The following is an 18,368-nucleotide window of genomic DNA, read 5'->3' as shown; positions in this document are numbered from 1 at the left end:
AGGCAATTTTTGTACAAATTGCAATTTAAAGTCAAAATACAAATTTTAATTTGTACAAAATGATAACTTGTACACAACATATACATTTATAAATAATAATATATCAAAATAATACATATCAATATATAAAGAATGATCCATATAATTGAAAAAGGTTTAAAAAATGAAATTGAACAAATAAAACTCACAGAAATTTAGAATTTTGGCAAAAGCAAAAAAAATGTATCTTACTGATAGCATTCATTTCAATCACAAAGGATTTTTTTCGTTTCCATGATAGTTGTACAAGCAAAAACAGTTAGAGGAACATAAAAGTGGATATAATTAAACATAGCGGACAAAAACATCAAGCATACATATAAAACAACAGTATCAAATTATAACAAACTGTAAATGCTGATGTGGATAAGGTAAAGAAATGTAAGTGAGAGTAATTCAAGTACACAAAATACCTATTATTTTATAAGAAAAAAATCTTCTAGTATTGAAAGCCAGGGGTCCCAGAAGATATTGGCCGTATGAAAAGGGTTACTTTTAAAAAATATATTCTTTTCTAGTGTAAGAGATTCTTTGAGGTATTTTTTTTTTGTCCTGTAAAATTCATCTGAAGTTTTGTTCAATATATATATAGAATTTTGTAAGGAGCCGGTATTATTAAGTTTTGTTATCAATTATTATTTCCCTAAATTGTTTTCCTAAATTGCCAAATAAAAGAATATGTATATCAAATGAAATTATTATTTGTGCTTGATTATATTTTCAATCAGCGGTTTTTTTTCAACTTTAGAGCGGCGATCAGTTATAGATTAAAAAAAAATATCGAACAAATATACATGTATGATTAATGCTGGTTATTTTGAAATCTTCCATTTATTCAGAAAGTCGGCCATCATTTGTGAAATTTGCAATGCACTTATCACTATGGGGTGAACAAAACCTTTAAATGGCAAGATATTAAAGAATTAACAAGAAAAAATGGTTACAGGTGACAACTCACAAGTTGTCCCAACAGAGGTGAGACCAAATGTTGTGAGTCCTCTGTTGTCAAAACGAAAATCATCAGTTGTTATACTTCCTTGAACGATTCAATGAACATTATAAAAATACATGTATCATAAATCCATGTTTTATTGATTAATTCATTATTATATATTTAAGTTAACATAGAATACAGTGAATAAACCCAGCAAGCTTGCACATAAAATATGATGAAGTATCGAAGGCTATAATTATAAATGAAGCAACTCGTTATAAACATCATGGTCATTCATACATTTGTAAATATAAAATAATCAGGGTTGTGTTCAATTTCGTAGCAGCTACATAGATCTAAATATGGCTATGTAGATTATTGACTACTGAATGTGTAGCTAGCCTAGCTCCTAAATAGATCTAGATTGCAGTTAGGTTAGCTACAAGTTGAGTAGTCAAAAATCTCTGTAGCCCTACATGTACAATGTATGTATCTGCTACGATATTGAACACAACCCTGCTAGACACTTTCTTGCTGTTGGTGTTAAAGCTAAAAGTGTACATACACAGATACATACTATTACCATGATTACTAAAAGCAAAATGTTTGATTGTTGATCCAGTGGTATGAATTGTATCTCTGTCGGGATATCATGGATATGATATGCATTGATTGCCTCATTTATATGCCTCATTTATGGGCATTATGTTGTCTGGTCTGTGCGTCAATTTGTCTGTTCATTCATTCATCTGTCTGTCTGTCCCGCTTTAGGTTAAAGTTTTTGGTCGAGGTAGTTTTTGGTGAAGTTGAAGTCCTATCAACTTGAAACTTAGTACACATGTTCCTTATGATATGATCTTTCTTATTTTAATGCCAAACTAGAGTTTTGACCCAAACTCCAAGGTCCACTGAACATAGAAAAAGATATTTCTCAAGGTCTTTCAAACCTTACCAGATATTGAGTCTAGCTATAATGTTTATTGATTCAAAGACCAATATTTGTTCAATTTGTCAGTTGAAGTTGCAATTGAAGAAAGCTGAATTGTCTACAAATTACATTGTACACTTGGATTAGGCTGACATCATGCAACAAAAGCTTTCAAATTTAAGATAGCAAATGTTTTAAATTGAAATTTAGATTTTTGCTCAACTTGTGTGGTTGTTAGTAATGACAGAAAATTTGCAAGTGTAAGTAAGTCTAACATTAATCCTAAAACATGTTAAAAAAAATCTTTAAGTTTGTGAGTTTTTATAACTCTTCAAACCCTTTTATACGTACATCCATCATGTCCTTTTGAGCTTCATGATCATCACAGCAGAATAAAGCGAAAATAATTAAATCCTAGTAATGCCCCTTTAAATTTTTTCCATTTTTGAAGATTTTGAGTTTTGTGTTAGACATGTTAGATGGTTACTTAAAAATGTACATATAGATTAACATACATAACAAACTCCTAAAATAATCACTTTCATTTATATGAGATTATTGATTCTGCTTAATTTCAATTTTAAAAATTTGATTGTTACTATCATGACTATTTGGCCTCATCTTTATATGACTTAAGAATTTGAATAACTTTGTAAGGAAAAATAGTTGTAGACAGCAAAAAGTTCAAAGGAAAATGAATTTGGACATGTACAATATAAATATATGCCTTTCTGCTGTAACTAAGAACATGCTTTTTTTATGATGTACATGTATGGTTACTGTGTCAACGATGTATACCTAAAATATCCTGTTCTTCATATCAGAAACCTTGAAAGAGTAAGATTTCTGTATGTATCAATTCTTAAAAATTAATCTATCGATAACCATAACATTTGAAACCATAACATTCCTAATGTTAAAATCTCTTGCATTGTAAACACAAATTTAAAATAGAGTGTCACATCTTGCTTAACTTTGACCTACACTAATCAGCAGATACATTTACTAAGAATAGGAGATCTCAACTGTCCCAATCTTCATTAGAGAATTGATTTTTTATTGCAGAATGTGTGTGTAGCAGAAGAACCGCGGATTCTATGTGTCATCCGTGACATGATAGATCCGAATACAGCGGGAAATAAAAAGACCGTAAATCTACCAGCATCAACATCTATTGGAGATGTGATAGATGAGATATCCAAATTAACAAGATATATTGCCAGCAGTATTAACATAAAATACAACAAACAAGTGGCAGCAGAAATGGAAGAGGTAAAATACATGTTAATACACAACAGTTTACACATATATGTACACACATCAGGTCACATGATATTTGTTTTTTCACAAAAAAAATTCAGATCTAAAAATTCTAAGAACGGCAATAGCAATTTTTTTTCAATCATTGTGATTTGCAGTTCTGGTATAAATAAAAATTATTTTAAATTGAAAACAGCCGTATATATAGTAAAATGATTTTGAATGAGTTTATTGATAAGTCCACTGTCTCTTTTTGCTCACAAATACAACATAAGTTTATATAATATACATTAATTTATGTGTAAACTCAGCTGACTGGCCAAAAAAACTGAAAATGTTATATACAAAGTATAATACATGTTAACATACTGATAAACTCTATTGAGAAAATTACTTTATTGCTTATAATAAGATACTCTGAAAAAAATGCCCAGAGCAAATATTTTATGAGCACTTTAAAACAGAACTATTTCTCACTCTGAAGTGACATATGCTTGAAGTTGTGATGTCATGTAACAAGTTTATACTTTCATTGACTTTATATTTGTATAATCATATAACCATAACTCTACCCTTTAAAATAAAACATATATAAAAAATTCTTCTTAATTTCAACTGCCAAAAGTCTGAATGTATAACAGTTATACACCAAAATAGAAATCTATTACGTTTTCCTATAAATATAGTTCAGTGTTCTTTGAGCAAAGGTCATATGTATGTTATTATTATCACTATGAAGTCAATGAAATTAACACCTTGACATATATCTGTTTAATTTTCTTTAATTTGAAATTTTGTAGTTGATTACAATGGAGAAAATGTATTCTATAAATGATCAGAACTTACCATATTTCTTCTAGATATCCTTGTATACTTGTGCAAAACAGAAGTTATCAGATATCTGTATGCTTGGAACAAGACGACATGAATTCACAGTGGTGGAGAAAGAGGACACACTGCCACAAAAATTGTCTGAAATTCCAGTAAGTCATTATATTGGGGTCAAAGGTTGGATACAAAAATCAGTATGATCTTTAGAGTTAGTCAAAATCCTTATTTTTGAGCTCTTCACAATATATTACTTCAGTGATTTTGTATCTAAATTTCTTATTAGAATCTCAGTGATTAACAGACAGTTTAATAAATTCTGATAACAGTTATTTTCTATGTACAAAAAATGTATCTCACTGTTAATATGGCTATGTTCCTATTAATGTAAATGTAGTAAGCAGTTTCTTAGTAATTTTTGTCTGGGTAGAAGGTTTTGCTTTGTACATATACATTTGTACCAGGTATTGCCAAGATTGTAAAAGTATTTTTACCATGAAAAAGTCTACAAAAAATGCCTTTTATCTTTGTTGTTTTCATTTTTGAGAAATTTGACAGCTAGACATTTTCATTGTATGTGAATTTGATTATATTTCAGCCGGCTCCAGATCCACCAAGTTATGACAGTGTTGCATCCACATCTTCATCCTACATATCTGGATCCACACCTGCCAACGAAACAGTCTCTACATATCCTGACTCAGGCTATACATATGCCTCCATTATGTTGAAATCAGACACAGGTAAATATGTACATACTAGAAACAGTTATTTCTGACAATGCATATTTTTAGGACCACTGACACTGTCTCTGTGATCTTGTACATGTGGGAGCGTGATGTCTCGAGTGAAAATTTTGTAGTTCAAGGCACCGCCAAGGAATTGAAAAAAATGAAATTCTTGCTGTCCATTTACCAAGAATTAACTTGTATGTACGTTAACATGCATATAGCAGTAAGATAAGGGACTGATTAGCTTGTGATTATGATGATTGTTTTGAAGTATATAAACAAATATTTTGTTTGTCTTAGGAAATTTAGTTTAATGTTATATTGCACATGTTATGGGTGTTTATTTCTATTGTTATATTACAGGATATGTTGGACTGGTCAATCAAGCAATGACATGTTACCTCAACAGTTTGATTCAGACATTGTACATGACTCCAGAATTCAGAAATGCTTTATATAGGTAAGATAGATCAACAGATAATTGAGTAAAGTTCCATTATTTGTAACCGTTTTCTCATATTTGTTTTTAAATGCATTATACTCATTAAGACCTTTAATTATGTGTGATAAAAATTTGAGAAAAAATATGTAATTGGCACTGTGACAATTTTGCCATTTACTAGAATGATTAACATTTCTTCATAGCCTACTTTATAGTTGAGAAATATATTACATAAGTTTCCCAAATTATGAAACTATGAAAATTGGTTTTAATACCAACAATGAAATAAAATTTTATTATAGAATTATACAAGTATTTCTATAAATTTTCTGTTTAGTCGTACAAAGAGAATAAAGTCCATTAAATGTAAAATAGCTTATTCAAATTCAAGTTAGTAGTATAAGTAACCAAACACATAAGCCTTCAATGAGCAACCATACAAATTAATTACAATATTTTCTTGATATTATTACAGATGGGAGTTTGATGGATCAGAAGATGAGGCTTTCAAAAGTATACCATACCAACTACAGAAACTTTTCTTACAGCTACAGGTACTATTATCTCACCATCATTCAATCATCCATTGCTTTCAATATGTTGATTCACGAAAAAAAAAGAGAAAGCCCTCCTGAACATAAATATCTGTTTAAAGACACTGAATATCTATATATAGCTATTAAGAAAAATATTCAAAATTAAATCCATGATTTTGTTGCAAAAACATGCTTACTAAAAAAAGCATATAGTATGGTAAAGAGGTAAATTAGACATGTCCTTATTAATTGCACCTTATATAAGAATGCAGGATTTTAATTGGTTGTTAGCCAGTATATTTTTCACATATTCTAACCTTTTTTCTACATTTCAAATGTATTTGCATGTTATTTAACCTCTGCCAGTGAATATGCCTCAAATTCCCCTCTATGCTGTGGTACTTGCCTTTTTGGATATTTCTTTTGTACCCTCGCGAGCTTTTTCTAGCCAAAATTATTTAGAATCTTTCTCACTTTATCCCGATTATTAGGACAATATGGTTAAGCAATATTGATTGAGTTAAATCGAAAACTAATCAAAAATATTAGAAAACACGACTAAACAGCACCAATCACATGATATACATATAAAGTGGGAAAAAGACGTCTACACAAATGAATTATTCAATGATAGAAAAACAATGACGTTTACACAAAGATACCATGCCATTACAAAAAGACTACACAAGTATATGTATAATTCCCGCGGTACTACAATTTTCGCCTGTACATACAGTTTCAATCAAAATCTATTCGATATAATTAAACAAATATATCATGTTATGGAGGGGTGTTTGTGAAAAATACCAGTCTTGGGACCAAATTTCCCTAGCCTAGAAGCTCAGGAAATTTCACAGTTCCTTGACTGATATTTAGCAAATACCCCTCAATAACATGATAATTATACCTGTTCAGAATATATACTGAAAAATTCTGAAATACATAATAATTATACCTGTTCAGAATATATACTAAAAAATTCTGAAATACATGATAATTATACCTGTTCAGAATATATACTAAAAAATTCTGAAATACATAATAATTATACCTGTTCAGAATATATACTAAAAAAATCTGAAATACATGATAATTATACCTGTTCAGAATATATACTAAAAAATGCTGAAATATGAATAATGTTCAATGAAAATTATGGATGATACACTAGTGAAATAAAGACTTTTGTATGTATTGTTATAATTATAGACAAGTAAGAAGAGAGCAGTGGAGACCACAGAGCTAACGAGAAGTTTTGGTTGGGATAGTAGTGAAGGTAGGCATTTAGTTCATATTTAAAATAGAGAATGGAAATGGGGAATGTGTCAAATAGATAACAATCTGACCAAAGAGCAGTAAATAGTCCAATGCCAAGTGGTTTTCAATACAGCGAAAAAATCCTGCACACAGATTTGACATTTTTGTGACTTTTTTCTATGATGTTCATTTATTAAAAATATATCTGGTCCTTATTCATTGAGGATGTGCAGGTACAGTTGAATGCAGTCTTAACTTGTCAATTATCGTTGTTTCTCTCTGAGTACTCAGGCTTCTTCCATCATGAAATAACCAATAGTGTTGAAAGTGGTGTTAAACGCAAAAAAATCAATCAGTCAATCTCTATGCCATTCCTGGAGTTTTAGTGATGAAAAATTGTATTTTGTCGAATTTGCTATTGCACATTTTTAGCCAAATATTGCAACCCATGTAAAGCTCTCTTTCCTGCACATAAAAAGGATATAATTTATAGACATAGCATTTATTTATTTTTTCAGTATGGCAGCAACATGATGTCCAAGAACTATGTCGGGTGATGTTTGATGCCCTAGAATCTAAATGGAGGAATACAGACCAGGCTAATCTAATTAATCATCTGTATCAGGGCAAAATGAAGGACTATGTCAAGTGCTTAGAGGTAAACAAAAAGTACACAAATATTTTGGAGACAAACTGGATTTAGTTTCTTCCTTTAGTAAATACTAATTCCCATGGTTTATAATTTGAACTTTAATGATTTTTGATTGAATTTACTTTTTACATGATGGAAATTTTTTATTTTGCAAGTAAACTGTGAAAAAAAAACTAACATCAAGGTGTTTATATTGTTTGAAAAAAAGAATAACTTGCAAAAAAATGGAGCTCCAAGAAAAATTCAAAATGAAAAGTCCCTTATCAGATTATGGCAAAATCAAAATCTCAAGGACATCAAATGAATATAACACTCCTGATAACATGATCTAATTAGAAATAACATGTGGAAATATCATGCACTCAACCGACAACGACATATATACTGTCTTAATCTTTTTATATGTATATTTTAAGAGCAATATGCCAATAATGCATGGAAATAAGAAATATTCTATCAGAATCTTTAGATGATAATCATCCTTATTTTTGAAAAACTGTATATGATGTTTTTATGTTTTTCTTGACAGTGTAATAATGAAAGTGCTAGAGTGGATGCGTATTTAGACATACCCTTGGTAATTCGTCCATTTGGATCACAGACTGCTTACAGTTCTGTGGTAAGTTTTTCTACATAGTAAAATGTACAAAATGTATTATTAGTAATTTTTACATTCAGCTAAGAAAGTGTGTATTGAAAAGTACCATCGGTATCTTAGCTAAATTAATATGTTGACAAGTTGAAAAAACTTTCATGGTTAAAATTTAAATGAATTTTAGGAAATGTATGAAATTTTGAATGTGACATAAACCCAACAACAAAAAGGTTGACTACAATTCTGGTTATACAGCAAAAACTACCATATTATTTTTATAATTTGATGTTTATATTAAAGTCATATAAAACGAGTGAAGGGTGAAAAATAATGTTAATCAAATTCTTGAACCAATGCAGATATATATCATAAACTTAATCTTCTGTGTACGATTTTATCTTTTTTTTACGCTTCCATTTCTTATAATCGTCGAATTTGTTGAATTTGTAGAGAGAAGCAATAGATGCATTTGTACAACCTGAAATACTGAATGACACAAATCAGTACTTTTGTGAGAAATGTAACAAGAAATGTGATGCCCATAAGGTACTTGTATGTTAATTAACACTTCAGGTGTAATACCACCAAATCACAGTACTGATAGGGGTAAATCAATGGTTTTATTATACCTTCAGTGTAAAAGACACATACAATCTTTTATAATAGATAAATCCAAGACTTATTTAGTAAATTTTACAAAACTGCATTTTAGACTTGCTTTTCAATTGTAACACATACATATATAAGGATCTTTATGAACGTATTGTGATTTGTGACAGATAGATTTGAGAAAGAGTTTACTGCAGAGAACTTTTAAGTTTTTTTCACACCATCAGTGCCATCAAAATTAGTTATTCATTAGTAATTATTGAGAATCCCTATTTACAGGAGATACATTGTAAGGCCAGCAAAAATAGACAAATCTGTCTTGCTTGAATTTTAAAAGCATGCTTCAAGAAAAAAATAAAAAATTTAATGAGAGATGTATGTTGACTATGACAATGTGTTATGCAGGTATTTCCGATGTATGTCTTTTTTCAAACATCCGACATTTTGATTGTTATTTTTTTGTTTTTGCAGGGATTTAAATTTGAGACGTTCCCCTACCTCCTAACATTACAGCTGAAAAGATTTGATTTTGACTACAATACAATGCATAGGATTAAATTAAATGAAAGGTACACAATTGCTTATTGTATCAGTAAAATTAACTGCACGCTGAAGTCATAAAAGACATCTAGAGGTAAACTTCTGTCTAAATGATATACAAGGATCCATGTCAAATGTGAAATCAAACCCTCATTGGTGTAAGAAGTGTGGCTGTATTGCATTCAATTTTTCCCTCCGAAGGAATCTTTTTGTCACACTTTCCAATGTACTGCTGAATGGAATGACTTCATATTTGATCTGCAAATTCATAGCAATGAGTAGTAATTTATGAGTGCTTATTGAATCTGTATAGACAACTACATTCTGTTTTCAAGTACTTTGAACAATGAGTGGAGGTTTGCTGAGTACTACAATAAGTGATTGTCAAGTTGTGAAAGAATTCATCAAAAACTACCAACAATCTAAATATAGAATACACCTTATCGCTATTTGTCCGCCATTGCTGGAAATCACACAGGTTCCCGTAAAATTTTGACGTCATAAAACAAAATGTCTGACGCCACAATGGAAAAGTGATTGTTGTTGACGTCAAAAGTTCAAGCGGACGGGTCAGCCGGGAATAGCGATAAGGTGTATTGAATTTCATATAATCCAAAAATCGTTTCAAATTAGAATTTCAAACCGTCATCTATCGTGTACATTTTGATTACACTTAAATATGTGTTCACAACAGTTTGTTTGTTTTCCTACATGAAAAGCATATAAAGTGTGAAATAATATAAATGTGTTTTGAATTTTCTTTTACAGAATGACATTTCCAGATGTATTAAATTTAAATCATTTAGTAGAATCGACCACAAATTCCACAGAATGTGCATCAGAGAAAGTGATACCTGATCCTGCAGAGGATAGTAGTGATGAAGGTAGGTAGACAACTCCATAGAATGTACATCAGAGAAAGTTATATCTGATCCTGCAGAGGATAGTAGTGATGAAGGTAGGCAGACAGGTTATCAAGGTCTTAAACCAAGTTTTCCTATAAAAATGGGAAATTCTTTGAATTTACATTAGTGGAAATGGTGAGAAAATGTTAATCTCTGATTGGATTAAAAATGGAAATGAATGAGTCGGGTGTATATCCTGAGGATACTTTAATTTCCAAATTACCAGAAAGAACAGAAGTCATTAATCATACAACACTAAAAAATCATATATGGCCTTCAATCTACAGAAATCATAAGAAAACTAAATCATGACCAAAAATGCAAACAATCTGTGGACAAACCTTTTTTTTTGTTTTAAAAAAAAAATAGAAATGATAAAAAGAAGATCTTCAAAGTATGTTTTGAAGAGCTTATATTATGTATGTTTTACAGGTATAGATGAAGGTATTGAGGTAGAGAATTGTGTGTCAGGAGCTTCATCGGGAAGTGATTCCTCTAGTCTACTCAACGAAGCTGCTGCTAATTCTAGAAACGCACAGGAAATGAAGGTATGTTTAAGAAGGTTAAATCTGTTTGCCTCAATCAAATGTCATGACTATTATATACAATGCTGATTACTCAAAACACAAATCAAGTTTTAATTTTGGTGGCGTCACCTTTACCATTTTAGAGTTATGCCCCTTAACAAATGGAACATTCAGTTTTTTCATTTCTGTTCTCTAACTTAAGTTTGCCCCAATCAAATGTTATTAATTTTGAACACAATTTTGAGTACGACAAAACTCAGATCAAGTTTGATTTTGGGTAGCATCCCTTATATCATGATTTCATCCTTGAGTTATGTCCCTGTATAACATTATATTGCCCATTTATTTTGTTGTTGTATTGAAATAAAGCTAATTTTTACTTGGTAAGGGTATAATTGTGATATGCATTGATGAGTTTTAAGACAATGGCTAGTATCATTAGATTAAAATCATTAAAACATCTTGATCAGTTGCATATTGTAGTTCATTTCAGTGTTATTAGTTCTACTTTTTTTCTATCCACAGGGTCCATATATGTACGAGTTGTTTTCAATAATGATACATTCAGGAAGTGCTGCTGGCGGCCATTATTACGCATACATTAAGTAAGATTAACTAAAAATTTTATTTATAAGTTTACTGTGTTTTAAACCAGTCCGAAAGCTTATAACAAAATCCTGAACTTGTACATCATCTAAAGATGGGGACTGAAAATAGTATAAAAACGAGTTTAAAGTGAAAAAAGGGTTGATACAACTTTTATGCATCACTGAAAAGAAATAAATTGGTCAATGTGCCAAAGTTTGGGTTTTTCAATAAGAGAATTTCCTACAGGGACAAAAAAAATATAATGGATAAGTAGGCATCTTTAATACATCTGTTTCATAAATTTTATCATCTTCATTGAATAATTTTTTAGTATTAAAGTGAAAAGTACAAACATGTTTATTATATTATATTATGTGTAAATCGATTTTACCTTTTTATTCTATTAACATAGATGCCAACCATTACGATTTTTCCGTAGTTTTTCCGATTTTGCGATAAAAACTACGCTATTACGGTCAAAGTCGAATAGTTACGGATTCCCAATCATCGACGTTCAATTTTGTAAAACGCGGATTTTTATCATTACTTTTCCGTCCTGGTCCAGTATTTAGGAAACGCCAATGTAATGCTTCCGGTTTCTCGGGAGTTATCAACCTATTATTGGGTAACTAACTGACTTCCGAAGAGGCAAACTTGCATTTTATTAAGTAGCTTTCCCCCTTTCTCTACTTCTCCTTGACAAAACAAAAATGTTCGAGTCGAGAACATTTGAACAATTAATGAATGGAATACATACTACAGACAACATGTTAAATGACAAGTTTTAGTGTACATCACTTTGCAACCACTCGTCAGTAATTTTTATTGGTAAATGCACGTTTATGAATGATTACTGAAAACTTTTCAAAAATACGGAAAATTTGATAGTTTGTTACTGATTGTGTCAAAAGGGGGTTGGCATCTATGTATTAATTGTAGTCAATATAAGATTGTTTTAATTTGATAACTGTCTTATTTTTAGGTGTTTCATAGATGGACAGTGGTACAGCTTCAATGACCAACATGTCTCAAAAGTAAGATTATGTCTTGTAAACATTATATAAATAACACATAGCTGAGAGGGTGATAGAGCAGATTGTTACCCTGAGAAAACATTGTCAACCGCGGCGAAGCCAAGGTTGACAATGCTTTTTCAAGGGATACCAATCTGCTCTATCACCATCTCAGCTATGAGTTATTTAATTTATTATACTGAATGTCCTATCATTATTGTTTTTTACAGATTAATATTTTTTTCAAAAGTATTTCACATACATAACAACGTTACGGGTAGTAAAAAAAACAACAAAATTAAGCAAGATGGTTTTTAGTGGAAGAAGACGTCAAGTCTTCTGAAGACTTAAGGGGCTGACCTTTGGCATTGAGCCTCCGTATGCCGCATTCGTTTCGTAAACTTCAAGCAATACTATTTTATCAATCATGAATATTTTCATAAATTTAAATTTGATTATTTAAAGAAATAAAATTATAACAATTACGATTTTTGATAAGAGATTTTACACAGACATGCTTTAATCTATTTATAGCCAAATTAGTTTACCTGTGTGAAAATGTAAATAATTTGTTTACTAAACAAGTAAAGACAATATGGATGGAAGATAATAATTTACATAAATACTTCAGGACATTTAATTGATTTTAATAAATATAGGATTTAAAAACTGCAAGTGGAAACAAATTTATTCATTAGCTACATAATCAGCTGATAATTTTATTTCACAAACATCGTGGTGATGTTATTGATAAAAATCACTCCATCAATCCTCCAGCCCTTTCACATATTAAGCAATAGATCTACTTATTATTGTAGAATATTTAATGAATATACATTCATCGTCTTATTGAATATATCGGGTAATCAGATATTTTTAGCTGACAATCTGGGTATCCCATTGGCCGGAGTCTACTGTACTACCATAAACATGATAAAGATAGTAAATAGTATTTTTTCACTAATTTATTGACAATTTATTGACATAATACTGGTTGTAACATATTTTATTTTTGTATTTAGGTTGGGACCCCCCACCCCACCCCCACCCCAATTATGAGTGGTGTCCCTTAAATGAGGGACTGTCCCTAAAACAAGGGGTCATTTTACTGTTGAAAAAAAATAAAGTACATTTTGAAGATTTTTATTAAACTCAAAAGTGGGAAAATTCATATTTGGAACAACTTTTCTAAATGAGGGGTCAAATTATTAAAAAAGATATAAGTTTAGAAACAACAGAAAATTCTTTTGACATGTTTTGACTATTCAGTACTTAATAGATGCATAGTTCTTGGGGAAAAGTTTCATCAAATAATATGAATATAAATGACTTTTTTGGTGCTCATTTTTTACAGTGGGTTATACTGATCTTCCAGTTAGGTTAATCTCATTTGGAGTGTTGTTCCCAACCTGTTAAAGGTCCATCTTTGTGCATAATTTAAAATTGGAAATTTCAACAAGCATCTAATATTCTTACTCTGGAAAATAAACCCTGGTCTGCTAGCTTCATGTATATTTTTTCTACCGAATTAAAACTAGAATCATGCAAACAGACTTAAGAAAAAGGCATGTAAGTTAATCATACAAATATGACACTTTTTCTAGACAATCCAGATCGTGCAAAATACATCGCTAAAAATTGTAACCTTTAAAAAAAAATTTGTGCAGGAAAAACCCATATGGGAATTGGGAACTTTCAAAAGTTGGCGGGTATGTAACGAGCCTTACTTTTTTAAGCTCCATTTGTGGGCAATATGTTTTCTAGTCTGTCCTGCTTCTGGTTATAAAGTTTATGGTCGAGGTAGTTTTTGATGAAGTTGAAATCCAATCAACTTGAAACTTAGTACACATGTGTTCCTTATGATATGATCTTCTTAATTTTACTGCCAAATTAAAGATTTTACCTAATTTTCATAGTCAACTGAACATAGAAAATGATTGTACGGATGGGAAATCCATGTACTTATGACCTTTTCTTGTTTGAAGAAAAAAAATACATTATAACGATAATCAGGGTTTTAGCTAGGATTTTGAGGGCTTTAGTCACTTTTGCGCGTGACAAAATTCAGGCTTATTTTTTATAATAGCAAGGGGTCTTACCGTCTAGGATGTTTATATAACTAGCTATACATATATGTTTAAGTTCTTCAAGAACTAGTCTAGGATCTTTGAAGACTTTAGGATTGCTAATGTAGGCAGTTATTGTCAATATTGCATGAATTGACTGATGTGATGCTAAGTTATGAAGATAAGATCAGGGATCTGGTAATATGGTTCACAACTTCACTTCAGTTATTTTCAGGGCACATCCCTGATCAACAAAAGTTGTGTGCCTCTATTTTTTAAACTACTGCACAAGTCAAATGAACTTGTAACGACTTTTTCACTTCACAATCATTTATTTTCTTGAAAATACGTTTAAATATCTATTTGGAATCAATTTCTTTAATATTGGATAGAAGGATCTGCATCTATACTTTATGTGACGATTCTAATGACTGTAGACGTTTACTTTCGATTTTTAAACGAAATGAAATGAAAACGGGAAGTGACAATTAAATAATAATTTCAGAATAAAACCGGATTCATCTACGAACTTTCACGCATGCGCAATACATAGAACAGGAAGCACCTGTTTGCAAGTGAAAATATTTACGTTTTGAATAAATTTCATTCTTTTTAATCGAAGTTGTCGAAAGTTTTTGATGAATATTTATGTAAAGTATGACAAAAATACGTTAAAATGACGAAACTACGACAAGCAAACTGCAAATTATGATCGTAAAGGAAATATTGAAAGTAAAATAAAGTTGAAATGTCCGGGAAGATTATCAATTTTGTTCAAATGACGAAAATACGACAGAATTGTGAGAAATGATTAAAATGAATTGCTGACTGACTGATTTAACTTAAATAGATTATTATGATGGTCATTTATGAGGTTTTATAATAATAATTAAGGGATTAGTGACCCATCTGATTGGCGATAGGCGGATTACTTGTCATCACAACTTTCAACACCTGTGGTAAACGTTAATTACCTGAGGGTCATAAACTTGTCAGAAACATAAAGACAGGTAGAATTCAAGAAATTTGATGTGTAAATATGTTTACACTTTCCAAATTTTAGTGACGAAATTGATATGAAATATTTTCGTCATTTCGAAAACCTTTTCGTAAAATACGAAAGTGACGAGCGCTAGCTAAATCACTGACGATAATGGAACAAAGCAGCCTGGGTTAGTGGGGCTGCTTTTATGGTAATTCAAGTTACCTTTTATTCACCTTCTTCCACTTCAGAGCTATCAGCTCTTTGATTGTTAAGTTTTGACAGTTAAATAATAAAATCTGAGTCAAAATGTCAAACTAAAGCATTGTATTCAATTACTTGATGTAAATTCAATTCATTGTCCTTTAAATTGTTGATTTTTGATTGGTCTAGACGAGAGGGTAACATTTAAAAAAAACGTCACCCTCTCAGCTATGTGATAGAGTGAATTAACACCCTCGTATTAGCCAATCAAAATATGGCATTTCAACATGAAGTATAATAAAACTGATTATACATGATCACAATTATCCAGTATTTTATTCTTTTGTGGTGGTCGAAAAAAAGCCCTGTTGTTTCTCTTTTTGTGAATAATCATAGTATTTTACGTTTTACTGAAAAGAACCATAACACATTTAAAGAGAATGCAGTTTCTTTGGTTGTAAACCATAATGAACACATTGCAATATTTACTCAACTACAGCAGTTTAACAATACTTATTTAAACAAATTAATTCAAGGAGTCAATGTTATATTTAACTTTTAACAAAAGGTATTTTAGGTATTGAACGCAGAGTTTTTCCAATACAACTTGATACAACTAACAGAAATCAACCTACTTTAACTAAATTGTATTGATTTCAACACCAAGTAGTATTTTGAATACTTATTAATGAAATTTTAATAGATTGAATTGACCTGTTGCAGGAAAATAAAATCATACACATTTAATGAATACAGATATCATTTAGCTTATTTTAAGGATGTTAACTGAATTTGATATTTTCATACAGATTACATATGAAGAAATAACAAAAACGTACGGAGGATCAACTGGTTCCCGGGGTTATTACTCAGCTACATATACAAGGTAACGATAAATGCTGTAAAATATTATGTGCATATATTTTTGAGGTTGTTTAACAATGGACACAAATACCAGATTAATTGTTGTGATCTTAGTAAATGTTGCACACAAAATGCAAATTTTCATTGTAAAATTAATACTGAAATGTAAATTTTTATAGTCAAAGTTTCCTTTATAGTGATAGTTTTAATTGTGTTACATTGTGATAATGGCCATTTAAGGTGGTACCTAACAGTACAGGGAGATAACTCTGTAAAGTCAGCTCAACGTTTTAATTACATTGTGTTGTAAAGGGAATATTAAGCTTCACAGTGATCAAAATTGGTGTTTGTCTAACTGCTATATATAACCAGTGTAATTTTTCTGATAAAATGTTTGAAATTTTGAAATTTTTGTTAAAGGTTCATAGTAGATACTTTATCAAAATTTTATAAATATAAATACATTGTGAGACTTTATTATTATATGTATATTAGAAATACTAATGAAAATTGATAGCACTTGTAGGTTACTCTTGAGAAACATCATACAAGATAAATGTATATAGTACATGCATAAAATTGAGAACGGAAATGGGGAATGTGTCAAAGAGACAACGACCCGACCAAAAAGCATTGTGCATTGTATATTTGATAAAGTATATATAAATATTTGCAGAAGCAAATTTTTGATGTTCCCTGGCTTAGATTTGCACTCATGCTATTGTGATATTGTAATGTAATTATTGTTGAAAAGACTGCTTTATAATGTAAGTTGGCTTCAATCGTATTCATATTCATAGAATATTTTTTTCTATTTTTTCTGCAGTTCAACAAATGCTTACATGTTAATGTACAGACAAATCGATAAACAAAGAAATGCAGGTAAATGTTTATTTTTTGTAATACTGAGTTTTTATGTACGTTTGTAATCATCTAGCCTAGGAATCTTACTGTTTAAAATTATTACATTTTCCATAAAGTCTGTTCTGGTACCATCTATTGATTCAAAGGTAAAATTAAATAGAGATATAGTATCAATATTGTAGTAGCTACATAGATTTTATGACTACTTTTAATTAAATGTTTTTGCTAGGATCATGGAAATTTGTGTTCTATCAAGATTTTTTGATTTTTTTTATGTACATTTTATTGTGGATGCTGATGTCATAATGAATATATTTTAATGAACTGATTTTGACTGATTGTGAACACTTTATTAACATTAAGGAAGGTTTGTTTTTGTTTAGTAATGCATAAACTAAAGTCCTTGACAACCATAGGTTAGTGTTAGTACAATACAGCTACTATGGACTACAATAACCACTATATATATGGTTAGAATAAACTCTAAAGCCAAATAAAAGTATATGTGTGGTTCCAGTAACCCGATTGACCCTAGTTTAAACCTCACCCAATCCCAGAACTTTTATTTCATTTCAGAAAAAACAATTTCTAACAATCAAATTTTGAGGAATGTTAATTTAAATAACTAAATTCACAGACTTCTGTCATCTGAAGTTCCATCAGAAGTATCCACTATTGCTAAAATGCAACAAAATTAATAGAAACATAAGATATCCTTTTATTTTACAACCAAACACATGGAAAATTGTGATTTTTTGTTTGATACATGTATAATAACAGAGTCCGACTTGGTAAACACACATTTTTTTTCTGGATTTTGACAGTCCAAAATAAAAATAAAAATAAGATAAAATTGACGACCTACCGACCCTGTTTTTTTTAAAGATGTAACTGGAACCACAAGTTTAATTTTTTTTTTGGCCTTATTAGTTCCATTTGTGAAAACAAAATTCAGGTAAAAGGAGAGAATATTACAGACATTGTCATGGACTGCTGTCTATTAA

The 18,368-nt window shown here is 30.2% G+C and overlaps 1 protein-coding gene across 1 annotated transcript in view; it reads left to right on the top strand.

Moving 5' to 3' along the window:
• The first annotated feature begins 867 nt into the window (after positions 1–867).
• LOC139491766 (ubiquitin carboxyl-terminal hydrolase 47-like) overlaps positions 868–18,368 on the top strand; it is a 33,837-nt gene continuing 16,336 nt past the window's right edge. The window contains exons 1-17 of the mRNA XM_071279617.1: positions 868–1,014; positions 2,967–3,173; positions 4,022–4,144; positions 4,588–4,732; positions 5,084–5,180; positions 5,638–5,716; positions 6,908–6,974; positions 7,474–7,613; positions 8,137–8,226; positions 8,653–8,748; positions 9,283–9,380; positions 10,120–10,235; positions 10,689–10,804; positions 11,309–11,388; positions 12,354–12,405; positions 16,446–16,522; positions 17,327–17,382. Coding sequence (XP_071135718.1) covers positions 976–1,014; positions 2,967–3,173; positions 4,022–4,144; positions 4,588–4,732; positions 5,084–5,180; positions 5,638–5,716; positions 6,908–6,974; positions 7,474–7,613; positions 8,137–8,226; positions 8,653–8,748; positions 9,283–9,380; positions 10,120–10,235; positions 10,689–10,804; positions 11,309–11,388; positions 12,354–12,405; positions 16,446–16,522; positions 17,327–17,382 — 1,678 coding nt within the window. The 5' untranslated portion in view covers positions 868–975. The remainder of the gene's footprint in view (positions 1,015–2,966; positions 3,174–4,021; positions 4,145–4,587; positions 4,733–5,083; positions 5,181–5,637; positions 5,717–6,907; positions 6,975–7,473; positions 7,614–8,136; positions 8,227–8,652; positions 8,749–9,282; positions 9,381–10,119; positions 10,236–10,688; positions 10,805–11,308; positions 11,389–12,353; positions 12,406–16,445; positions 16,523–17,326; positions 17,383–18,368) is intronic.

This window comes from Mytilus edulis, chromosome 10 (genome assembly GCF_963676685.1).
Source record: "Mytilus edulis chromosome 10, xbMytEdul2.2, whole genome shotgun sequence".
In the NCBI taxonomy this organism is placed as follows: domain Eukaryota; kingdom Metazoa; phylum Mollusca; class Bivalvia; order Mytilida; family Mytilidae; genus Mytilus; species Mytilus edulis.
This window is presented reverse-complemented; position numbering and strand designations above follow the sequence as displayed.